The sequence below is a fragment of the Rhinatrema bivittatum genome, chromosome 2 (genome assembly GCF_901001135.1).
Source record: "Rhinatrema bivittatum chromosome 2, aRhiBiv1.1, whole genome shotgun sequence".
Classification (NCBI taxonomy): Eukaryota; Metazoa; Chordata; class Amphibia; order Gymnophiona; family Rhinatrematidae; genus Rhinatrema; species Rhinatrema bivittatum.
The window spans coordinates 589834088-589860795 of record NC_042616.1 but is presented as its reverse complement, the minus strand read 5'-3'; the positions used below and the strand labels follow the sequence as shown (position 1 = coordinate 589860795).

Below are 26708 nucleotides of genomic sequence, written 5' to 3'. Positions count from 1 at the left end.
CACTGCATGTCCCAGTGCATAAAGTGTTGTTATCCACCGATGCTTCCACCAGAGGTTAGGCAGCACACACTGGAGCTTCACAGACCCAAGGAGTGTGGTCTGAAGCATAGTCTCCTGCAGATCAACCTTCTGGTGCTGTGGGCTATCTGGTATGCATTAAAAGGTTTCTCCCACTTACTCACAAGTAAAAGAATATTGATCCAGGCACAATCACATGGCTATGTTTATATAAACAAATAAGGATGCACAGGCTCTCTAGTACCCTTTGTGAAGAGGCTCTATGGATCTGGTCTTGGGCGTGTCATCACAGCTCTTGCCTCTAGTCTATCTCCTGGGTGTTCAAAATATGCTGGCAGACTGGCTCAGCTGAGTCCTGTAGCTGCAAGAGTAATCCCTTATCTCTATGACCCCTTCCTCAATTAAGGAATCTCAGTGAGCAACCTATTTGTATCAGAAGACAACTGGAAGGTCTGTCAGATCTGTTCCATTAGACTGAATAGCTTTGGATCTGCTCCCAATGCTTTTGTGCTAAATTGGAGTGTCTGTTTACTCTACATGTACCCTTCAATTCCATTCATCGCCAGGGCAGTCCAGAAGATTGTGAGAATAGGGCAAGGATTATTTTAGTCCCAGCTTGGCTGCATCAGGATTGGTATCCTTTCTACCTATGGTTCAGCCCGATTTGTGTTTTGGATGCGTTTCACCCAGGAAAAGGGAAGAGTTTGCCCCTGAATCTTCCATACTTGGCCTTCATGGAGTGGATGTTGAAAACCTTTTTTTGTATTCTCCTTGTTCCTTCCCAGGAATGTGGAGGAGAATCCCATCTCAACTAGAAAACCTTCCACCAGGAAGTTCTACAGTTTCAAATGGAAGGTTTTCTGCATGGTCTGTGACCAAGTCATCTGGACCACTTTTCTTCTTGTCCAAGAGATTGCTTTCAGTATCTCTTCTTCCTCTCATCATTAGGCCTTAGCATCTCTTTACTCAAGGTAGATCTCAATGCTATTTAGTTTATCAACAATGGGTGTATGGAATGCCAGTTTCTCTCCCCCTTTAGTGCCAAAGATCATGAAGGGACTGTGGCATTCAAGCCTCCAGTCAGTAAACCACCAATATCATAGGGCTGAATTGTTTTCCAAGTTTAGCTTATGAAACCTCCTGTGACGATGTGCAAGTGGTTTTTGACTTTGCTGGAGAACAGAGTAGTCTGGACTCCAGCCTTCTCTCTATAGAATCAGCTTTATTTACAATAAAACAGAAAAACAAGAAGAAAATGTCTGCTTACCTCAGCAGTGCTAAATCAGAAGGTTATAGCAATAGGCCAGTCTTTTATTAGAAGCTGCCTTCTCATTCCCAGGGTCTGTCTATTCTTCCCTGGGCCTAAGATTTATTACTCTTCTCAGGGGAAACAGCCTGCAACCAGGATTCCCTTGTGGGCTGCTTAAGGTGGAACAGGCTAAATGCCTTCTCCTGTGTTTTAAGGGAGTCTTAATATAAACTCCTTTACATATCTTCCCCCTCAGCTTGACCTTCTCAGGTCGAGTGTCTGCCTCTAACCAGGTTACCTCCTGGGGAAGTGAATTGTCATTCTTATTTTCCTTTTCTACCTTGAACAGGAGCTGACCATTCCTTCTCCTAGTGGAGGATAAGGTTGAGGTGGGAGTCACTAAGTCAGAGTACCTTCCTGTCTAGCACCTGTACTTGCCTATGGCAAAATTCAAGGGACCCACTTTTGAGTAGACATTGTATAACTTTTCCTGAGTTAACCTTCCCATCCTTCTGGGGAATGTGTTATACGGGTTCCTAGATGCTTATGATGCCCTCTGATTCATGTCACCATATAAGTAGAAATAAACATGCTACTTTTCCTTTTGTCTTCAGAAGAACATTGTCTGTAGTGGTCTCTGAATACTGAGGTGTATTGGGTTTTCTTCTCTGGGGTTACCTTTTTGGTATGGCTATCTTTAGCTCTTTGACGTATATTTTTTTCTCATCTTCTAATGGAGAGGCTTCTTGTAAACTGGGCTGGCCATGCTGGTCGTAAGCTAGTCCCACAAAATTTCAAACTGGTGACAATCGTGCTTTAGAGCCACTGGGCATGGGAGCATTCCTACCTGTATAGTGGCTTGCCCTGCCAAAGTTATCCGTACCAGCTGACTGGTTGATTACTATTGCTTGTTACCAAGTATGCAGATGAGTTTCATCTTCATCCTTTAGTTAGTAAATGCTCTCTGGGCTGGCTCTTTCTAAATAAGTCTTTCCATTGCCTGAGTCTACTAAAGTTTGGGTAGTGATCACAACATTATCAAATTTGACTTAACTGGAGGGAGCGCATAAAAGAAATCTTCGGTAATGCATTTAACTTTCAAAAAGGTAACTGATAAAATGAGGAAAATGGTTAGGAAAAAAACTGTCTAAATTTTAAATTTTTCTCTCAATGTGAAAGGTTTAAATTCTCATCGTAAAAGACAACTTAAGTATAGAGATCTACAAGTGTCTAAAGCATCCATAATGATTATACAAGAAACACATCTTAAAGGCTGCTATGAATATTTGATGCAATCTGACAGATATTGATTTGCTTCATGTTCCAAAAATTGCAGACATGCAGGAGTTGGTGCATTATTTGCTAAAGACTTCGATATTCAAGCTTAAACTGTGTTTTAGGGACAAGTTAGACAGATATCTTATTATTCAGATAATGGCCAGTGGAGAAATATATACATTGATCAATATATATGCACCCAACAAAGATCAAGAGAATTTCTTTGATACTCTAAAGAAAACTGTGCTTTCAAAAGTCTATGGGCACTTAATAATTGGAGGAGATTTTAATTTACTGAGAGTCCTAGCAATTGAAAGCTCTTTAGAACTAGGCTCATCTAATCAGATACATTGTGCTAAACAGAAATCTTATAGAAATGTAGAATTTGATTAAATATTTGGAGTAAATGTTATCCAGCCTCTAGGAACTACATCTTCTATTCCAAACCCCATAATTTATACTCGCGAATAAACTACATTTTAGTAGATAAGGCTTGATTTATTTTTCACAAATGATTTTGGACATCGCTATTGGAGATTGAATGACACTTCATTAGCTGACAAGGAATTTAATTTGAAGTTGACAGAGACCATTCAGGAATATTTCAAAATTTAATAGCCAAGAGGAATCATCTCCAGTTGTGATATTAGATTGCTTGAAGGCGGTAATTCACGGTAATCTAATATCCAGAGCATCACCTCTGAAAAAGGAAAAAGAGAAGAATAGCTTACTAATCAAAAATAAGATAAGTGAAGTAGAGATTCTTCATAAACAAAAATGGTTCCAAACTTGTATTACAATAATTAATGAAAGCTAGAGAAGCTCTTAACACTTTAGAACTAAATACTATAGCTTATCTTTTAGAATTGATTCATCAAACCTACTTTGAAGGAGGGAATAAAGTGGGGCGTCTTCTTGAGCGTAAATTAACAGGTTAATACTCAGAATAATATGCTAAAAATAAAAAGTAAAGAAAGGACAATACTGACAGCTAACCTAGACATTAGAGCACAATTCCTTCAATTTTACAAAGTTATATGAGGCTGAAAGCTCTATCGGAGAGGAAACAATTGATAAATATCTACAGAAAATACCTCTATCCAGTTTGAATGAGGAAATTCGGTCTTGGCTAGATAAGAAAATTACCACAGCAGAGGTAGCTCATGTCATTAAAAATCTTAATGCCGGTAAATCCCCTGGGCTAGATGGCTATATGACCAAATTTTACCATCAGTTTGCACCATGCTTTGTAGGACCCGTAACTAAAATGCTCAGCTATCTTGGGGATGGTTATCTGTTACCAGGCTCCAACTCAGCTGGCATAACACTCATAGCAAAACTGGGTAGAGATCTAACAGTTTGTGGTTAATATTGCCCAATATCACTTATCAGTTTAGATTTAAAAATTTTGGCAAAGATATTAGCTGACCGATTAAATAAAATAATAGTGCTACTTGTTCACTCAGACCAAGTGAGTTTCATCTCTGGCAGAATGGCGGCAGATAATGTGAGAAATTGCGGATATAATGTAGGCCAAAAAAAGAAAGCTTATCTTTGTTTCTCAGAGAAGGCTTTCGACATGGTACATTGGCCCTTCCATTTTAAAACTATGGAAAAAATGGGCTGCTTTGAATCTTTCCTTACTTGGATACATAAGTTATACTTTTCTCCTCTGGCATGTATCAAAGTGAATGGGGGCTACTTTAACAAGTTTCAAGTTGGTAGAGGTTCCCTTCAAAAGTATCCACTTTCACCTCTTTGCCATTTTTTTGGAGCCTTTTGCTACTAGAATAAGGGAAAATTCAGTGATATCTGGTACTATTATAGGAGGTACTCCTTATAAACGTTCCCTTTTTGCAGAAGATATCTTGTTTACTTCAATAGACCCAATGGCCTCTCTAAATGAAGTGGTAGGCAAGATGGGCATATTTAGTAAAGTATCTGGTTTTAAGATAAATTTGGATAAATCTGAAATTGTAAATGTTTCTATGCCACTAGAAATGGAGAATAGTTTGACAGAAGTATTCCTTCAAATGGGCCCCCAAAAGATAAAGTATTTTAGGGTTTATTTAGGCAAACATTTAGAAGATTTATATACTCTTATCTCCCCTTCATGAACAACATTATGAAAGATATGGAGAAATGGGAGTGCTTTTTATTCTCCTGGCTAGGACAGATCACTATAATTAAAATGAATATTTTACATAGATTTAGGGTATTTATTTCAGACATTACCGATTAGAGTTCTAAATGTTATGCTCAAACTGGCAAAGAAGAATTTTTGATTATATATGGAGATTTAGACTTCCTAGAGTAAAACGTGGTGTAATGTATCAAACCAAACTCAGGAGAGGACTGTTCAAAATATCAATTGGAATTATGTTGCATCTCAGCTTCGCCCCATTGTAGACTGGACCAAGAGTAAAGATAAAAAGCGATGGGGCAAATTGGAACAACATTGAGTAGGGTCAATGCCACTAAGTGCTATGTTATGGCAACCAAAATCAATGTGGTGTCTAATCAAAGATCTAGTCCCAAGTACAGATAATACTTTGCTCATTTGGAAACAATGGCACAACAGATTAGTAAGTTGTAGAGAGTAGTTCTTTACCACAGACTAATTTCATAATAAACCCTTTCCACCAAGCTTATCAGTGAATTTCTTTAAAACATGGAAAGATTGCAGAGTAACCCGAATGGAACACAATTTGGCAGACAGGGAATCTTTCAGTTTAATATTTTAATAGAAAACTGTAACCTGCTTAGAGAAGAACACTTAGCATATCTACAAATCTGCTACTTGTTACAGTCCATTAAGATGAATGCACATTTTTCTGTGGGTAAATCATATTTAAAATTTTTGTCAAAATTCTGATAGAGCTAAGGGTGTTCTTTGAATCAGGAATTCTCAGGGTTCCTCCTTCACACATTAAGGCATGGGAAATAGATCTGGGAAAGGCATTATCTGAGGAGGAATGAAATCTATCTTTTTTACATTCTGGTATATCCTCTATATGTCTCCTGTAAAAAAAAAAAAAAAAAAAAGTTATAAAAATTTAATGTGCTGGTATCTCACCCCAGAAAAGTTACATAAGCTTTATTCTACGATGGATGTGAAGTGTTAGAGGGGATGTTTACAGGAGGATACTTTCTTTCATATATGATGGGAGTCTGGAATGGTAGCTAAATACTAGAAAGATGTATCTTTATTAATTACAGATATTATTAGGAAATTAGGGATATTAGACCCCCAAATGTGTTATTGAATATACCTAATGAAAAATATGATAAGTTTACTCAACTGTTTCTGCAACAAATATTTTTGGCAGCAAATTGAGAGATTGTACTCTTCTGGGAAAAACAAAGTGTTACAATGTTGGCGGCAGTTCATGTATTTAGGTTGAACAGATTAAATTCTATAAAGAGACATCTTGTACATAAATTTGAGTCAATATCAGGGGCTTACCTAAACTGGAAAACCAAACAATACATTATTTCATTGAATAGCCCTAACAAGGACTGACCTAAGTCCCCAGATATCTGAAGGGGGAGCTATTCTTATCGTATGCTCTTTGTACACCATCTTATACTGCCCATTTGTAGATGATTGTATTAAAATTTATAGTTCCATATTATCCAGTCTTTTTGTTCATCTCTATATATACATTTTGTAGCTGTTTATACTTAACACACTGTACCTTTTCTCATTATATGCAGTTTCTGTATTTTATACTCATATATTTAACTCAGTATTGTATATACTTCATAAGGGAGAGAAGGGATGGGATTGGGGTTTTGGGGTGGTTGATGAAAATAACTTTCTGATGTGCTTGTGAATTGTTCAGTTAAAATCCAAAAAACTGAATATTTTATCATCTATTATTTTGTAAACCTTTTTTTTTTCCACAGTTCTAAATTGTACATCAAAGTGGCTACAATAAACAAAATCAGTCCATTATCTTGCTAACGTGTTTTTTGCAAGACTACATGTTAATAAGGATGAACAGGCTCTTCACACCCTCAACTCATCCTCGGCAACCTTGTCTACCTTTGACACATCCACCTCCCTTGAAATAGAAAACATCCTAAATAAAATGAAACCTTCCTCCCATCCCACTGAAACCATCCCGTCTAAACTCCTTCTCTCCATTCCCAAAACTATTTCCAAACCCCTGTCACTCATACTGAACTGCTCACTTGAACAGGGCTTGGTCCCCAATTCACTCAAACATGCTGTAGTTAAACCTATCCTTAAAAAACCTACCCTTGACCCCTCCACCCTCTCCAATTTCAGACCCATTTCCAACCTTCCCCTCCTCGCTAAAATTCTAGAAAAGCTTGTTAATTCTCGCCTTTCTGATTACATTGAACAACACAACATTCTACCCCCAACCCAACATGGCTTTCGTAAGCATCTGAGCACGGAGACCTTACTCCTCTCCCTTACTGACACCATTATCCAGGGAACTGACACAGGTACCTCTTACCTCCTTGCCATATTAGACATCTCTGCAGCGTTCGATACGGTTAACCACACCATCCTACTTAACATCCTCAACAGTATTGGTATCACTGGAATTGCACTCTCCTGGCTTAAATCCTACCTACAAAATTGCCAGTTTTCAGTTCTCCTAGATAACGAATCTGATGCCATTAATATGGATCAGGGCGTTCCCCAGGGCTCCTCTCTTTCCTCTACCTTATTTAACATCTACATGCTTCCTCTTACCACCCTCCTCACTAATCTTGGCATCAAACACTTCATCTACGCAGATGATGTGCAAATCTTCTTCCCATTCTCTGACTCTCTTAACTCAGCTCTCCAAAACTGGGAATCATGCCTGACCGCCATCAACAAACTCCTCACTGGCATGCACCTTGCTCTCAACCCCCAAAAGACTGAACTCCTTATCATTTCCACTAAACTACCCCTTCCCTCTCCTCCCCCATCTTACTCTTCCACTACCTTCCACCCACACATCCGTAACCTTGGTGTTCCTCTTGATAATCAACTCTCCTTCAAACCCTACATCAAAGCTATCTTAAGTGACTGCTACTTTAAACTACAAGCTATCTTCTGCCATCATCTACCTAGCCCCTTCCAGTTTCAATTTACCTCATTTTGCTTGCTGCAAGCATTCACCCGGAGATACGTCGCCGGAGTATCCATACAGCACCTAACTCACACTCCATCAGAAATCAACATCTGGCCAGGTCTCTTGGGGCCTGACCACTTAAGATCAGCCCGAGCCATCCTGGGCCCCCTTCGACCTCCATTCGATCATTACCAACTCCGCCCTTTCTTCTCACCAACTCCCTGCTGCCCACGCATCCCCATTCCCTCCTCTAGGATGGGCACCTTTGCCATACCCATAATCTACAATCACCTTGCTAGACCACACAAAGCAATCGCCCGACCCTCCAGCTGCCAACAGAGGATCATTCCTATCATGATTTCACCACTCACACAACTGCTCGGCCTCGCTCTTTTCTCACTTACGCTTTTCAATGCCCAATCCATCACAAAAAAAACTCACATTCTCAATGACCTCCTTTCAGAATCTAAACCAGACATCTGTGCCATAACAGAAACCTGGCTGAAACCCTCCGACACAGTGTTAATAAATCAGCTCCCCATCCAAACCTATGACCACCTATCAATTCCTAGGCCCCAAAAAAAGAAGAGGAGGTCTGCTTCTAGCAGCAAAAAAAGGGCTAGGCCTAACCCTTCATCTCTAATATGCCTCATCGAAAATTGAATTTGCCCTCTTCAAATCAAAATTCCTCCAAGTCTGCTTAGTCTACGCTCCGCCAGGATCTCTTGAATCAGACCCGTCTCCAGGCATAGAAATCATCGCAAAACACTTCAACACAGACAAACCAGCCATCCTGTTGGGCGATTTCAACCTTCACGTGGATGCCTCGCCATTCTCTGCGAACACTGAGACACTACTCACCACATTAAGCCATATGGGATTCAGACAAATTGTCAATAACCCTACCCACAAAGCGGGCCACACTTTAGACCTCATCTTTATTAATGAGGGCATCTCACTAGCTTCTAACCCTACTTGCTCACCAGTCCCATGGTCGGACCACCAAGTCATCTCCACAGCTTTAGCGATTAAGGAACACCCACACCAGGCAGCCCCTACAACCACGGTAACTTTCAGGAAACCTTGTTCAACCTAACTCCTAAGCACACAGCTCTCCAGTGAACTAGACCAACTCGACCTGTCTGATGCCAACAGTGCGACCGGGTCTTGGATCAACATCACCAGCAAGGTAGCTGAACGAACCTGCCCAAAGATCACCAAAACCACATTCCATCCAACCTGCTTCGTTCCATCCCAAACATCATTGCCAAGCCACTAGCAGACGTCATAAATTGCTCCCTAGCTCAGGGTCTTGTACCAGATCAACTCAAGCTGGCAATACTCAAACCTCTTTTAAAAAAACCAAATCTTTCTCCATCTGACCCAGCAAACTTCCGCCCCATAGCGAACCTGCCAATGGTAGCCAAGCTCATGGAAAAAGTTGTAAACAAACAACTATCAGAATACCTAGAGGAGAATGACATTCTCGCCCCAACGCAATTTGGTTTCCGCAAGGCACTAAACACTGAATCTTTACTATCTACGCTCTCAGGCACCATCCTTCTAAACTTGGAAAAAGGTCAACCTTACTTACTAGCGCTGTTGGATTTGTCCGCAGCTTTTGACACCGTGAACCACACTGTCTTACTTCAGCGACTGGCAGACATTGGCATCAAAGGATCTGCATTCAACTAGTTCAAATCCTTCCTCGAAAATAGATCTTACAAGGTGAGGATCAACAACAAAGATTCACACCCAGTCAGAGCAAACACAGGAGTTCCCCAAGGATCATCTCTCTCACCTACTCTATTTAACATCTACCTCCTCCCGCTATGCCAGTTACTTTCTAACCTAAAACTAACCCATTTCCTTTATGCAGACAACATCCAGATCCTCATCCCTATTACCGAATCTCTTCACAAAACCTGGTCCCATTGGAACAGCTGCCTTCAAGCAATCAACCAGCTTCTCATTAGCCTCAATCTCGTCCTAAATACTAACAAAACTGAGATTCTACTAATAATTCAGGACAACAACATTATTCTCAATTCCTCAAGCCTTTCGCAACTAGCCAAAAATACAATTAACCATTCATCACATGTGAGAGACCTGGGGGTTCTGCTCGACAATCAACTTAACCTAAAAAAATTCATAAACAACACAACGAAAGAATGCTTCTTCAAATTGCAGGTACTAAAAAAAACTAAAACCACTACTACTCCTCCGTGACTTCCGTTTGGTGTTACAATCCATCGTCTTGTCCAAAGTGGATTACTGCAACTCCCTTCTGCTGGGACTACCCGCCAACTCAATCAAACCTCTTCAGATGGTCATGAACGCCACAGCCAGGATCCTCACTAATGCCAACAGAAGAGAACATATCACTCCCATCCTTCAAAACTTGCACTGGTTACCCATAAAATCCAGGATCCTCTTTAAAGCCCTCATGATGATCCACAAGGCTTTACATAATATCTCCCCCCTCAATCTAACCTTCCAAATAAGGCCACACACTTCAAACAGACCCACTAGAAGAGCATACAAAGACATGCTTTATACCCCACCTGCCAAAACCTCTTTAAGGAAGCGCGCCCTCACCACAGCTGGTCCTCCACTCTGGAACTCGCTCCCACCAGACCTCCGCCAAGAACCCTGCCCTTTGGTCTTCAAAAAGAAACTGAAAACCTGGCTCTTCAGTCAGGCCTTTTTGGACAGATAATCCCGAAAACCTGGCTCTTCAGTCAGGCCTCTTCAGACAGATAATCCCTTTGCCCTTGATCTTTCTCCCCTTTGAATCCTGCCAATGCTATACGTCCCATTGCTCATTGTGGTTTTCCCCCATAACTCTCTCCCTTTCCCCCCCACCGGCTCGTTTCCCTGAGGCTTAGGCCTCTTTTCCCATTCTTATTATTATTAAACTTACTCTTTTTTAATATTATGTTATATCTACCACATTATATGATAGTGTATTCTCTTATTTTGCTAAAGTTTTCACATATCTGTCTTATTTCCCCGCACGTTCCCTGTTCCAATGTTACATTTCCCCACACTGTTTTATTTCCCCGAACATTCTTTGTTCCTATGTTTCATTGTATACACCTCCCGGCGACTGTTTTCAGTTCCATGTAAACCGGTGCGATATGTATCCTGTACAGGAGCATCGGTATAGAAAAGTTAAAAATAAATAAATAAATGGGTGAGAGAGATTGGGAGCTGGTGTGCCTGAAAGAAGGGAGGGTGTGTTATGTGAGGGAATGAGGATAAGAACATAAGAACATGCCATACTGGGTCAGACCAAGGGTCTATCAAGCCCAGCATCCTGTTTCCAAGAGTGGCCAATCCAGGCCATAAGAACCTGGCAAGTACCCAAAAACTAAGTCTATTCCATGTTACTGTTGCTAGTAATAGCGGTGGTTATTATCTAAGTCAACTTACTTAATAGCAGGTAATGGACTTCTCCTCCAATCCTTTTTTTAAACACAGCAATACTAACTGCACTAACCACATCTTCTGGCAACAAATTCCAGAGTTTAATTGTGCGTTGAGTGAAAAAGAACTTTCTCCGATTAGTTTTAAAAGTGCCACATGCTAACTTCATGGAGTGCCCCCTAGTCTTTCTATTATCCGAAAGAGTAAAAAACTAATTCACATCTACCCGTTCTAGACCTCTCATGATTTTAAACACCTCTATCATATCCCCCCTCAGCTGTCTCTTCTCCAAGCTGAAAAGTCCTAACCTCTTTGGTCTTTCCTCATAGGGGAGCTGTTCCATTCCCTTTATCATTTTGGTCGCTCTTCTCTGTACCTTTTCCAACGCAATTATATCTTTTTTGAGATGCGGTGACCAGAATTGTACACAGTATTCAAGGTGGGGTCTCACCATGGAGCGATACAGAGGCATTATGACATTTTCCATTTTATTCACCATTCCCTTTCTAATAATTCCCAACATTCTGTTTGCTTTTTTGACTGCCGCAGCACAATGAACCGATGCTTGTTTGTGAGAGGAGCCTGTGTGAAGGGATATGTGTGTGTGTGTGTGTGTGTGTGAGAGAGATAAAGAGGGAGCCAATATGCAGGGGTCTATGTGAGAAAGATAGGTAGCCTGTGTGAGGGTGTATGCATGAGAGAAAGAGAGTCTGGGTGAGGGTGTGTATGCGAGAGAGAGGGAGCATGTGTGTGTGTGTGTGAGAGAGAGAGGGATCAATATGCAGGGGTGTGTGTGTGAGAGAGAGAGAGAAAGACAGCCTGTCTGAGGATGTATGTATAAGAGAGAGAGGGAGCCTGTATGAGGGGGGTATGTATGTGCATGATGTTTATGTGAGAGAGAGAGGGAGCCAATGTGCAGGGGTGTATGTATTAGAGAGATAGGTAGCTTGTGTGAGAGTATGTATGAGAGAGGAAAGGGTGTGTCTGCAAAAGAGAGAGAGGAAGCCTGTATGAGGGGGTGTGTATATGCACAAGAGAGAGGGAATCTCTGAGTGTGAGAGAAAGGGACAGAGGGGACTGTGTGAGAGGCAGTACTGAGAGAGAGGTCAAACTCTGGGAGTGGATACAGAGTGGTAGGGGTTGAGCCTAGCGGGGAAAGGGAGAGATAGTGGAGGGTGAAGGATTTTGGGGGCCTGGGAAGGCAAAGTGGCCAGGGGAGCAGAGAGAGAGGAAGGAAGGGAGGTAGGGACATTCTTACAATGCACTTCTAGGGAAATTCTGCTCAAAATATTTAAAACTCTACATTTTTAATAACATTTTTCTGTATTATAATTTAAATGAATTACTTCAAGATTGTCATGTATATTGTGCTATTTTAACCAATATAAAGTATGCAGAATTTTCAATTTATTTGCGCAGAATTCCCCCAGGAGTAAACAAGCCACTGCTGCAAATCTGCCTCTTCCTCCCTTGCTGCTGCAACTGCTCTCACTGCTGCAACTCTCTCCACAGTAACTCTTCTTTTTTGCCAGACAAATGGCCTTGCTTCATCCCTTATGGTTCAGTGATGCCACCATTTTGCCCATCTGGATTAATAATGCTGTTGCCACTAGAAGCTGCATTTTTAGTATCAGTAAGCTGCTAGTTGGCCACCTCTCTTACTATAATCATTGCAGCCATAGCCCTTAGCCTTAATCTAGCCATTATGTTTTACCATTGTGAAATAACACTGATTCCCTGCCTCCCCAGCAGCCATGAATGCTGCCTCTGCAGCATCCCCAATCCCAGTTGACTTGGGGAACAGGAGACCTGAGCATTGATTCCACTGAGCCTCCAGACGGGCCAGATGGGCGCCTTTCATCAGTGAATCTTGGTTCACTAGGTCCTTATGGTTAAATAGTGCAATGGTGGCATGACTCAGACCAAAGTTTCTCACCATTGTATAATTGAGGATTGTATTTAAGGACTTCAGTACTGTTAAGACAGTGTTTGAATTTATTATGCATTAATCTATTGGTTTTCTTTTGTGTTGTATGTCTGGTTTGTTTTTCTTTTGAACTGTGAAAACATTTCAATAAATTTAAAAAGACTGCCAGTGAAAGGACCCAAACATCTTTTTTGCTGGTTTGTTTTAATTTTGTCAAAAGATGGTAGCACTGCTGCTTTCATTACCTGACAATACCTCTCTCATTTCTATTTTAATGGCTTGTTTTGTTTTAAAAGTTTTATTTTTTTTCCTATGCAGGAGTGAAGGATGAGGATGATGATGATTGCCTTATAGTGGAGAAGGGAGCCAGAGGGAAAAGACCAATATTTGAATGTTTTTGGAATGGAAGATTAATACCTTATACAACAGTAGAAGAGTAAGATTAAAACTTTTTAAATTGTTTTTTTTTTTTTTTTTGTATTGCTTTAGTATTGAAGGTCTAGAGGTTGGTTTGTTTTTTTTTTCCTTTTGTTTCCTTTATTTAAGCTTTGACTGGTGTACTCCTCCCAAGAAGAGAGGAGTTGGGCCAATTGAATGCTACAACAGAATCTCTGGAGCCTTATTTACGAACGACAAGTTCCAAGTCAGCACAAACAAACTGACTTTTATGGATCTTGAGTTAAAGCTAAAAGATAAGAACACACTTTTTACAAGGATTTTTAATGGACAGGTAGGTTCATAACTTATTAGTGTATTATTGAGAATTGGTGCTTTGCAGCATTTCATGTTTGTTGTAAATTTTTAGTTTTGAAAATCTAATATATGTAGAAACATAAAATAATGGAAAATTGATGTCCAATGTAATCTTACAATTTTCCATGCCTACTATAATGCAGGCCCTGCTTGGTCTCAACCTTTATTCTTACTGTCAAACTACTAATCTGTCATTCTACTTATCTCATGCCATATTAAATTTCAAACTTTTTTGCCAGTATATGAAAAAGCTGTTTGATAAACCAAGCAGTAAAATAGATCATAATTGAGATAAAGGGAAAGAACAGCCTTATTGAAAGATACCTGAGCCCAAGATTGCAGCCTTAACACAAAATTTCCTAGCGTGTAGCAGATGGACTCAAAACAAATGGGTCTAGTGTGCTCGTGCTAGCAGTTTGAGACGGATCTGACGTCAGCACGGGTACATATACCACCACAGCAAGTGCAGCAAATCAGTAATTTCCGTCTCCAAAGCAGTTTGGAGCTACCTCACGCTCGCTGAGCGTGTTTCCAAATTCTAACTACTAAATTCCTAGAAGACACCTATTGAAGACGAGCCCCGCACTCCTGTGGTGATACCAGGCGGTCACTCACTCAGTTGAGTTTCCCGAGCTGACTTCCGTGGTCCCTCGGAAGCAAGAGCCTCGGTCCGGTGGCCGGTTCGCGGCAGGGACCTAGCCCCCGAGTGAGAAGGGCTCGGGCGTGGCTTGGCCCCCGAGCGAGACGAGTTCGGGCGCGGCCTGGAGGCAGCCTTGGTCCCGGCGTGGACTTGGCCCCCGAGCGAGACGAGTTCGGGTGCGGCCTAGAGGCAGCGGGTGCACTTCCTTATGCGCGGCGGTGAAGGTACTCTCCCCCCGCAGCAGGAGACCGCCCGGGTCGCAGCCGGGAAGCGCCGAAGATAAGGTAAGGCGTACATCTTTACTTGGTCTCCGAGGAAGTGCGGACTAACTGGGCCTGCTTGCGAGGCAGCCCGCCGAGGAGGTCGCCATTCTGCCTGCCTACTCACCTTCGCCGATAGGAGCACGTTGCTAAGCGCACGCGATAGGCCCATGTTGCTAAGCGCACATTGTTAGCGCATGCGATAGGCGCACATTGTTAGCGCACGCGATAGGCGCACGTTGTTAGCACGTTTATAAGACGCCCGTGTATAGCGCGCGTTTATAAGACGCCCATGGATAGGCGCGCGTTTATAAGACGCCCATGGATAGGCGCGCGTTGATAAGACGCCCGTGGATAGGTGTGCATTTATAAGACGCCCGTGGATAGGCGCCCGTCTATAAAACGCCCGTTCTAGGCGCATGCTGTTACGCGCACTTGTTAAGCGCACATCATTGGGCGATACCGAATTTCAGGCGAATGGAGCATAAGAGAGCCCATGCGGCCGCAGAGCCGGCACCTCCAGAATCTGGCATGAAAGCTCTAAGCCTCTGCTCAGCATGCAACCTCAGAGCCACACAGAGCGAGGAAGCAGACTCACTATGTGCCCAATGAGAGGAGGCCATGGGAGTTCCAGGACAGGACCGGCCCCAGCCCAGTGGTTCCTGAGGGAGCACACCGGACTTAGCAGGCCGCGGCGAGCAGCCAGGGAACCCGAGAGACCTGGTGCCCCTACGGCCAGATCCGGCTTCGCTTTCCTGGGTGGAATTATTCAAGGGGATTCACGCCTTTGTCCAGATGCAGTCTGCTCCTCGAATGGGTCTTTCCGTCCCGGTTGATCCGGTACCTGGCCCCTCGAGACCTAGGCGCGGCCACTCCCCTCCCGACAGCCCCGATTATGGGTATTCGGATTGCTCCCAGGACAGTGAGGAGCCCCCCAGAGGAGGGTGAACTTCCCTCGGAGATAGAGCCATATCGGACCATGAGGCGCTTCTTTCGGAAAGAGGATCTTTCAGGCCTGGTCTCCCAATGCCTATCGGAACTGGCCATTCCGGGCCAGGACACCCCAGGGGAGCCTAAAATGAACCCCCTGTTAGAGGGCCTGCGCCAATCAGCTCACCATTTTCCCCTCCTACAAGCAGCACAGCAGCTAATCGATCTGGAATGGAAGGCACCGGAGGCCTCGTTCAAAGGGGGTCGGGCTTTGGCAGGCATGTACCCTCTGGCTCCGGCATCTAAGGAGCTGCTGGCGTGCCCCAAGGTAGACGCCATAGTTAACGCTATAGTGAAGCACACCACCATTCCGGTTGAGGGGGGAGCGGCCCTCAAGGATTCGCATGACCGACGCATGGACACCATTTTGAAACAAGCTTTTGAGGTAGCAGCCATGTCCCTATGAATCGCGACCTGCTGCACTGTGGTGATGCATTCCTGTTTATCACAGGCGAGAAACAACACCCAGGGAGCAGACATGGAATTAGCTCTCGCATTTCTCACTGACGCAGCCTCCGACCTCGTCCGTACGGCAGCCAAGGGAGTGTCCTCAGTGGCAGCCAGGAGACAAGCTTTGGCTACGTAATTGGGCGGCCGACTCGTCCTCCAAGACACGACTCACAAGAATGCCCTTTAAGGGTTCCTTACTGTTCGGCAGCGATCTTGAGAACTGGGCTACTAAATGGGTGCCTCTCCATTACCCCGTCTACCGGAAGACAGGCCGAGGAGGAGCCAGCGTTCTTTTTCTAGACCATCTAGAGGTAGAAATTCGCAGCGCTTCCACCCTTACAGGACTCGCTATCGAGTACCTCGTTCACAGGCCAGGAACCAGTCCTTTCGGACTAAGCACAAGAAGAGAACTGGCTCGGGTTCTGGCCCCAGCCGCACCCCACAATGACAATCAGCCGACCCATCCGGGGGTAGCAGCCATAGGGGGCAGGCTAACCCTCTTCTACCGCAGGTGGGTCGAGATTACTTCGGACCAGTGGGTCCTCGCCATCATCCGAGAAGGATATTACCTGGATTTCTATCGGCCTCCGCCGAACAAGTTTGTGGAATCTCCTTGTTCACCGCTCAAGGCAGCGGCACTAGAAGTGACCTTACGGAGGCTCCTGGCCCTAAAAGCTATAATCCCAGTACCTGCAGGAGAGAGAAATTCTGGGCATTATTCCATTTATTTCATAGTACCCAAGAAGGAGGGCACTTTCAGGCCCGTCCTTGACCTCAAGTCAGTCAACCGACACCTACGGGTCCCCAGCTTTCGCATGGAAACTCTACGGTTGGTCAAGAATTCAGTACAGCCAGGGGAGTTTCTCACCTCCCTAGATCTGTCGGAAGCCTATTTACATATCCCAATCCATTGGGATCACCAGCGCTATTTATGCTTCAAAGTCCTGAAGCAGCACTTCCAGTTCCGAGCTTTACCCTTCGGGTTAGCCACCGCGCCGCGGATCTTTACCAAGGTAATAGTAGTAGTGGCAGCGGCACTCAGGAAGGAAGGAATTCTCGTCCATCCCTACCTGGACGATTGGCTGATCAGGGCAAACTCACCGGAGGAGAGCCACCGGGCAACCAACAGGGTTATAGCTCTTCTGGAAAGCCTCGGATGGGTAGTCAACTTAAACAAGAGCTCCCTACAGCCGTCCCAGTCGCTGGAATACCTAGGGGTCCAATTCAACACCCGAGAAGACAAGGTCAGCCTGACCTCCAAGAGAAAGTCAAAACTCCAGAGTCATCTGCGGGCCCTGCTGAGCGCCAGCCGGCCCACAGCTCGGGATTACCTACAGGTCCTCGGCCTCATGGCGTCCACTCTGGAGGTGGTGCCATGAATGCGGGCTCATACGAGACCGTTGCAACGCGCCCTTCTATCTCGATGGAGCCCATGATCACAGAATTACACCTTACGCCTACCTCTACCAGCCAGAGTGCGGTATCAGCTACGGTGGTGGTTGCAGCCCGGCCACATGAGCCGGGGGTCAAGAATGTCCTCCCCAACCTGGATTCTGCTCACCACAGATGCCAGCCTGAACGGATGGGGAGCACACTGCGAGGAACTCACCGCCCAAGGGCGGTGGACCAGAGAAGAGTCAAGGTGGAACATCAACCGACTATAGGCACGGGCAGTCAGGCTAGCGTGCCTGCGATTTGCCCACAGACTTCGTGACAGAGCGGTCAGAGTGATGTCAGACAATGCCACCATGGTGGCACACATCAATCGTCAGGGCGGAACCAGAAGCCAACAAGTGTCCCTGGAAGTAACTCCCCTGATGATTTGGGCAGAAACAAATCTCCAGGACATCTCCGCCGTCCACATTGCCGGGAAGGACAACACAACGGCAGACTTCCTCAGCAGAGAAAGCCTAAACCCGGGGGAGTGGCAGTTGTCACCCACAGCCTTTCAGATAATTGTGGATCAATGGGGGACGCCAGCCATGGACCTCTTAGCGGACAGGTCCAACGCTCAAGTACCCAGATATTTCAGCCACAGGCAGGATCCTTGGGCTCAGGGAATCGATGCCATGGTACAGCCGTGGCCTCAGGGGAGCCTACTATACGCCTTTCCTCCATGGCCCCTGCTGGGCGCCATTGTACACAGGATTCAGCGACACAGAGGCCTAGTTCTTCTAGTGGCCCTGGACTGGCCAAGAAGACCCTGGTACGCAGACATGAGAAGACTACTGGCAGGGAACCCTCTACCTCTGCCTCCCTACAGGGACCTGCTGCGGCAAGGTCCCATCCTCCACGAGGATCTGGCTCAATTCTCTCTTATGGTCTGGCCATTGAGAGGGCTAGACTGAAGAAAAGGGGATACTCGGAGCCGGTTATAGATACACTCCTCCGAGCACGCAAGTTCTCCACGTCCCTAACATATATCAGGATCTGGAGAGTCTTTGAAGCCTGGTGCGACTCGCACGGCACCAATTCGCATGCCGCTAAGATTCCTATCATTTTGGACTTCCTACAAGATGGACTTCAGAAGGGTCTATCCCTCAGCTCCATCAAGGTTCAGGTAGCAGCGCTGTCTTGCTACGGTCCCAGCAGTGACGGCAACACCATTGCCAAACACCCAGACGTCTCACGTTTCCTGAGAGGAGTCAAACACATTCGCCCGCCACTGCAGTGGCCAGTGCCCTTGTGGAATCTCAACCTAGTATTGGAATTTTTGGCGGGATCAGCCTTCAGGCCCCTTCGAGGCCTGTCCCTCTGTTTGTTAACCTTGAAGATGGTGTTCTTGCTGGCTGTGCGTTCAGCACGCCGCATCTCAGAGCTACAAGCACTATCCTGTCGTGATCCATTTCTCAGAATCACTCCAGAAGCTATCCATCTTTGCACAGTTCCATCCTTTTTACCCAAAGTGGTCTCACACTTTCACCTCAACCAAACCATATCCTTGCTTACCACGGAAGGTTTGAAGAAGTCGGAGGAAGGTCGAATGCTACACCATCTCGACATCGGCAGACTGCTGTCCAGATACCTGGAAATGTCAGAAGCAGTACGAAAGACGGACCACCTGTTCGTCCTGCACAGCGGGAAGAAGCAAGGGGAAGCGGCCTCACGGCCAACCATTACCCGCTGGATTAAAGAAGTTATCAAGGCAGCCTACATAGAGGCGGGAAAACCACCGCCTCTACAGGTCAAGGCTCATTCTACCAGAGCACAATCGGCCTCTTGGGCAGAAGCTAAGCTGCTGTCGCCTAGAGATATGTAAAGCGGCGACGTGGTCCTCCCTCCATACCTTCTCCAGATTCTATCGTCTGGTCGTCCAGGCCAGGGAGGACACAGCATTTGCGAGGGCAATCCTAAAAGGTCCTCGGGCAGCCTCCCGCCCAGTCCGGGAGTAGCTTTTGTACATCCCATTTGTTTTGAGTTCATCTGCTACACGCTAGGAAATGTTGAGATTACTTACCTGATAATCTCCTTTTCCTTAGTGTATGCAGATGGACTCAGCATCCCGCCCGGCTGCCAGCATACATTGGGATTCACCGACTCACGGTAAGCCATGTTTTCTAATATAGGGCATCCACCCTGCCGGGTGTCGACGCCTTCCGGCTGAGTACACTGGTGGTTTCCAGCTACCATCAATTGGTCAGGGTAATCCTGTTGATTAATTGATCGGTCAGTCACACATATATCCATAAAAGCTTTTGCAAGGAATATTACTGATTTGCTGCACTTCCTGTGGGGGTATATGTACCCGTGCTGACATCAGATCCGTCTCCAACTGCTAGCACGAGCACCCTATACCCATTTGTTTTGAGTCCATCTGCATACACTAAGGAAAAGGAGATTATCAGGTAAGTAATCTCAACATTGGTGAATTTAATGTAGAAAAATATACAATTTGCCATATTTCATCTATGCAATTTCATGTAGAGTTCTATCTTATTCTCCTAGGACAAGCAGGATGGTAGTCCTCACGTGGGGTGACATCAGATGGAGCCCAGCACGGAAAACTGAGCATGCCCAGCCTGCTGCTATCCATGCGTCCATGGGAGGTCCCCCTTCAGTCTCTTCTTTTCCGCGGTGCAGTAGCCTCGTGGTTGTGGAACTCCAAACCCTTGAAAGCGTGTTTGCTGAATTTTTGGGGTTTTTTTTCTGTCGCGTCCCTCTTTGCATTTGGTTCCTTTGGTAGGTACCTGTGGCTTTTGCCGTCAGTTTTTCGCGGTTGATTCCTGACTCCTGCCTTGGGTTCCTGTCGGTCATCGACTGTGCTCTGGCCTCTCTTTTTGATAGAGACGTCAGGTTTTCGACTGTGCCCCCAGTGTCCGTGGACCATGTCCATCACGGATCCGCATGAGGTGTATATCCTCTGCCTGGGGGCCTCGCACAACATTTGAGGATGTCGTTTGTGCAATCAAATGACCCCCAAAGGGCGTCATGCGTGCCTAGACAAAATGGAGAAGCTTTTTGGCTCTCCAAAACCCTCCCCTTCGGCATCTGTGTCCTCCGTGCCTAAGGACTGCGGGGAACCGTTTCCATTATTCCCACTGGTGGTCCCTCTCTCCAGTACCCCGAATGATCATGGAGAGGGAGATCGATCCTCGATGGTCTCTCTCCTTCCCCTAACCTCGGGGCTGTCTTCGTCCTTGGCACCGGGGAAAGACCGGGCCGAGCACCATAAACCCAGGAAACCTAGACACCAGTCACCATACCGACTTGGTTCCTGTTCCAGTGTGGCATCGGCAGCTGCCAAGCTGCCATTGAAGTGGCACTGGCCACTGGAGGCCCCATCCTTCGGTACCCCTGGTAGCCTGAAGCGTTCCCCACCGGCCATGGTACTGGGTGCCGTGCTTCCTCGTTCTGAGGATGTGCCGGCAATGCCTGTCCCCCTCCATCAGTCCTTACTACCCAGGACTTTCAAGAGGAGCTGGACAGCAGGGTGCAATTGGCGGTACTCAAAGCGCTTCAGAGTGTCGAGCTGCCAGCGCCACCAGCCCCCAATCCAGTGCCCGAGCCTCCGCCTTCGTTGTTCACACCTCTGCTGGAGCATCTGGACGTCCTTCTAGGCGACCTAACGATGCAACCAGTGCCCGAAAGGCCTCTGATGCCTCCTCGGCCATTGGAGCAATCTTGATTCCCGGGCCTTCCGAGGAGGATGAGTCCTTGGGGACCGGGTGCCCATGCCTGCGGTTCCCCAGACTGCCGCCGCTTCCTCCCGGTGTACTGCAGCCGATGCCCCTACTTGATGCCTGGGGGTCCATCGATGCCTTTGGTGCCCTTGGGCACCAGCGTCCGGATCCTAGCGAGGAGGAGGATCCCTATGACCTGTGGGGCGATGACTTCTCGGACGTATCCTCCAAGTTCTCCAACGACCCCCTCTCGTAGCCTTCCCCTCCAGAGGAGTGGCGTTTATCTCCGCCCAAGGACCTGTCTCTCACCAGCTTTGTGAGGGCCATGGGAGAAGCCATTCCCTTCCAGCTCCTGTCGGAGAAGGACTCCCGTCATAAGATGCTGGAGGTCCTCCAATTCATTGATGCTTCAAAAGAGGTCATGGCAATGCCGATCCATGACATCTTTAAAGAGCTCATTCTCCATATGTGGGAACACCCGGTGTTCGTTGCCCCGGTGAACAGGAAAGCAGATGCGACTTATCTGGTTCAAGGTAGTAGGCTTTGAACGGTGGCACTTACTCCACCAGTCTGCAGTGGTAGAGTCCGCGCTCAAGAAAGCCAGATGCTCCCGGACAGGACCTTCCCCAGCAACAGCAGGAGTACTTCACAGCCATTGCTTCATGGGGACTCGAGGTGGGTAGACACGAGGTCAGGTCTGCCTATGACGTCTTCAAAACCGCTGCCCGCCTAGCCGCCGGTGGAGTCAGTGCCAGACAGCTAGCTTGGCTTTGGGTCTACGACCTCCGTCCGGAGGTTCAGGATAGGCTCGCAGACCTCCCCTGTACAGGAGAGAACCTCTTTGGGGATAAGGTAAAAGAGGTCATGGTGCAGCTGAAAGATCAGCATGATACTCTTCAGTAACTCTCCGCCAGCCCCTCAGAAAGCCCTCCACTATGCAACTGGAGAGATTAGCCTCTTTACAGGGCTTGAGACCGCCAGACTCAGACTATAGGCAATGTTGGGCTACCTGCTTTACCTTAATGCTGCTGGAAATCCAAACTTATTTGCTTTCACTGGGATATCACTCTTCATGGAAGTGACTAAACTACACTAGTTTATAGTAATAGAATCCATGTCCCTGGGTCAAAAGGGCTGGGCATGGGAAGATGGTGGAGGGATTCTTGGACCTTAACATCTGGCTGTATATGTTCTTCCTCTGAACAAGTATGTATTATGAGTCTTATGTGCTACTCTCCTAGGGGTTCAGGGAAGAGGGGGAGGAGAATGGCTGAATGCATGTATGGGATGAATGGTGTGAGTGGGATATGTGACTGGCTTAATAGACTTTGTCTGGTGGCTATACCCATCGGATATTGCAAAGGAGTGGGGCAGTGCACCCGGCATCGGGTGAAAGCACAGTTCAGGGGTGTGGTTTGATCATATTGTTGATGGTTTGTCGTGGGATATTGGGCACCTCTTCTATGTTTAGATGGTTGTACTGTCTTTACTCTTGAATAAAAATGATTTTGACAAAAAAAAAGAAGGCCCTTCTGCTGCCAGGAAGTCCTCTAGGCCGGGCTCTTGCAAACCCTTCTATCGGTCAAGGAAATACTTTCCTCCAGCTGCCCATACTCGCTCACCTCGTCCCAGCCCTAGAGGCCAAGGCCGGCAGCAGAGTGTTCCGAGGACCCAACCAGCCCCCCAACAGGCCCAGTCTACCAGCTTTTGACTGGCGGCGAGGGGGCACAAGCCAAACGCCAGTTCCCATGGCGGCTAATCCACCAGTTGGTGGCAGGCTTCTCTGCTTTGCCCGCTGCTAAGAGGAAGATACTCTCCATTGTCTGCCAGGGTTACTGTCTGAATTTTAGCAGATGCCCAGAGACCTCTCCCCCATGTCCATCGTGGGGTACGGCCACCCATCAAGTTGTCCTTCAATCGGAACTTTCCAACCTTCTAACAGCGGGCACAGTTGCCCGTGAGCAGTGGGGCCATGGTTTCTACTCGAGGTATTTCCTCATTCTGAAGGCGACTTGTGCCCTATTCTCGACCTCAGGGCGTTGAATCATTTTCTTGTAAGAGAAAAATTCAAGATGGTCTCTCTGGGCACACTGATACCACTCCTCCTCAGAGGAGACTGGCTCTGCTCCCTTGACTTGAAGGAGGCTTATGCCCATATTGCAATTGTCCCCAACCACAGGAAGTACCTCCGCTTTCTGGTGAGGATGGCACATTTTCAATACAAAGTGCTGCCCTTTGGGCTGGCTTCAGCCCCATGCTTCTTCAGGAAAAGCTTGGCAGTGGCGGCTGCCTACCTCAGACATTGCTCGGTCCACGTCTTTCCGTAACCAGACGATTGGCTGATCCTGAGGGACTCACACTCTAGGGCCCTGAATGCGCTGTCCTTGACGGTGCAGACCTTACAGACCTTGGGATTGTTATCAACTTCCCCAAGTCACATCTCGATGCATCTCCACGGTTGGACTTCATCTGTGCCAGGTTGGATACGGCACAAGCGAAAGCTTTCCTGCCCATGGATCGAGCGGTTGCCCTCTCTTCCCTAGCTACTCTTGTTCACAACAGGAAGAAAGAACTGGCCCGTCTGCTGCTCCGCCTTTTGGGCCATATTGCAACCTCGGTCCATGTGACTCCCTTGGCCCGCCTCTGCATGAGGAACCCTCAGTGGGTCTTGTGGTCCCAGTGGCGGTTGGCATCCTAGAATCTGGAAGCACTGGTGATGGTCATGGACCCCTCTCTGTCTCTCCCTAACCTGGTGGGAGGCTCTGCCCAATCTGAAACTCGGGCTCCCATTTCAGAGCATGTCACCCCAGGTGACCCTCACCACTGATGCCTCGCCTCAGGGTTGGGGGGCCCACACGGATGGTCTGCATACCCAGGGCCTCTGGACTGCGGCCGAGTCCCGCTGCCAGATAAACTATCTGGAGTTGCGGGAGATCTGGTATGCCTTGTTGGCCTTCCAGGACAGGCTGTCCTTCAAGGTTGTCCTCATCAGAATGGCAGCCAGGTGATACATCAACCAGCAGGGCGGCACGGGCTCCTTCACCCTCTGTCAGGAAGCGATACAGGTCTGGGATTGGGACCTCTCCAGAGGGATGTACCTATGTGCCATGTTCCTGCCAGGCCACCTGAACACGCTGGTGTGGACTACCTCAACCTGTCCTTCCAGCTACACGAGTGGTCCCTAAACCCGATGGTGGCAGCCGACCTGTTCCACTGCTGGGGCACTCCAGACATGGACCTGTTTTTGCCTCTCCCCTCACCCACAAAGTGAGCATGTTCTGCTCCCTGATTCCGGGGAAGGACAGTCCTGTCTGCGACGTGTTTTCCCTTCACTGAGGCGAACAGGCATGGTTCCCTCTACGCCAGGACCTTTCCATGAGTGCACCTTTTCCGCTGGGGATGGCCCCGATCTCCTATTGCAGAACCAGGGTGCCCTGCACCACCCGAACCTCTGGGCCCTGGCCCTCACGGCGTGGATGTTGAGTGCATAATCCTCCAGTCCCTGCAGCTCTCGGGTGGTGTTTCCAGGGTCTTGATTGAATCCCGGAAACCTTCTACTCGGAGATTTTACTGCTTGAAGTGGAAACGTTTCTTCACCTGGTGCGGGGACCATGGACTGGACCCTTTCTCCTGTCCGCTCCCCCCGCCTTCTGGATTATCTGTGGCATCTGTCAAAGCCTGGCCTCCAAACCAGCTCAGTCGGAGTACAACTCAGTGCCTACCACCAGGGTGTCTGGGGTGCCCATCTCAGTCCAGCCACTGGTCAGCCGTTTCATGCGGGGCCTAGTTCAACTGAAGTTCCTGCTTTGCCCGCCGGCAACCCCATGGGATCTCAACGTTGTCCTAGCGAGGCTCATGCGGCATTTGTTTGAGCCTCTCAAATCCTGTGACCTGTGAAGTTCCTCACCTTGAAAGTTATGTTCCTGGTAGCAATCACTTCCACTCGCAGGGTCAGCGAGATCCAGGCCCTGGTTACGTACATTCTCTACATGAAATTCTTCCATGATCATGTGGTGCTGCGTACGCATCCAAAATTTCTGCCGAAAGGTGGTGACTGCTTTCCACATCAACCAGTCACTCATCCTTCCCATGTTCTTCCCATGGCCTCATTCACACCTGGGGGAACATGCGCTTCACACTGTGGACTGCAAGCGGGCGCTCGCTTTTTACTTGGACTGTACAGCGAGGCAAAGACAGTCCACCCAATTCTTTGTGGCCTTCCACTCCAACAGGCTGGGAGCAGCAGTGAGGAAGGAAACCCTATCCAACTGGCTAGTGGATTTCATTGCCTTCTACTACGAGCAGGCAGGCCTCCAGCTGGCTGGCAGGGTGAAGTCTCACTCTGTGCAGGCTATGGCGGCGTCTGGCCCATCTGCGTGCAGTCCCTATCACCGAAATCCGCAGTACTGCGAACTGGAGTTCACTCCATACATTCACGGGTCACTATTGCCTCGACAGGGATAGTCACCAGGACAGCACCTTCGACCAGTCTATCCTTCCCAACCTATTCCAATCCTGAACCCAACTATTCTCATTGTGCTCTTTGTGAGGCCAGACTGCCCCTGTTTCCCACAGCGCCACAGTTGTGTTGTGCCTGTTGGCACCTTGTTCGGCTACTGTGGATCCCTCTGATCTCAGGAGGCAGTCTGGAGCTCTGTAATCACCCACATGTGAGGACTACCATCCTGCTTGTCCCAGGAGAAAGCAGAGTTGCTTACCTGTAATAGGTGTTCTCCTAGGACTGCAGGATGTTTGTCCTCAGGAATCCCGCCTACCTCCCCACGATGTTGGGTTTATCTTCATTTTGTTGTTAATTTTCGCTTGTATTTTGCTATGTTACGAAACTGAAGGGGGACCTCGCATGGACGAACAGATAGCGGCAGGCTGGTCATGTTCAGTCTCCCAGTCAAAGTTTCTAGAAACTTTGAGAGAGGTTTTCCGTGCTGGGCTCCATCTGATTGTCACCTCACATGTGAGGACTAACATCCTGCTGTCCTAGGAGAACACCTGTTACAGGTAAGCAACTCTGCTTTCTCACATGTATGTAAAACCTTGAAAACTTTTTAATGTTTCTGGTCTAACACATGATTTGTTCTTCATTGCCTCTGGTACAAACTTTAAAAGGAGTTAATTGTATAAATGTAAAGTACTAGCAATTACAAAAAGTCACTTATGCACATAAAAGGGCAGATTTTATAACATGTGTGCATGCATTAGTGTTCTTATCACATGCATTCACGCCAGGCCTCATTTGCACCAAAGCAAATGAGCCCTGCACGGTTTTGACTACAAGCAAGTCTTAGTCTTTTATCTGGAACAGACAGAAGCCCTTATAGTCCACCCAACATTTTATTTGTTTTGATAAGAATAGGTTGGGCGTTATTGTTGCTAAACACACTATCCAGTTGGCTAGCAGATTGCATCTCCTTCTGTTATGCCCAGGCGGGACTGCATCTTGGGGTTCATGTCAGGCTCCTTCTGTCAGAGCAATGGCAGTA

The 26708-nt window shown here is 46.9% G+C and overlaps 1 protein-coding gene across 1 annotated transcript in view; it reads left to right on the top strand.

Moving 5' to 3' along the window:
• Window positions 1-26708, top strand: part of SMCHD1 (structural maintenance of chromosomes flexible hinge domain containing 1) — a 1156633-nt gene that overhangs the window by 183220 nt on the left and 946705 nt on the right. The window contains 2 exon segments of the mRNA XM_029591083.1: window positions 13316-13433; window positions 13544-13727. Coding sequence (XP_029446943.1) covers window positions 13316-13433; window positions 13544-13727 — 302 coding nt within the window.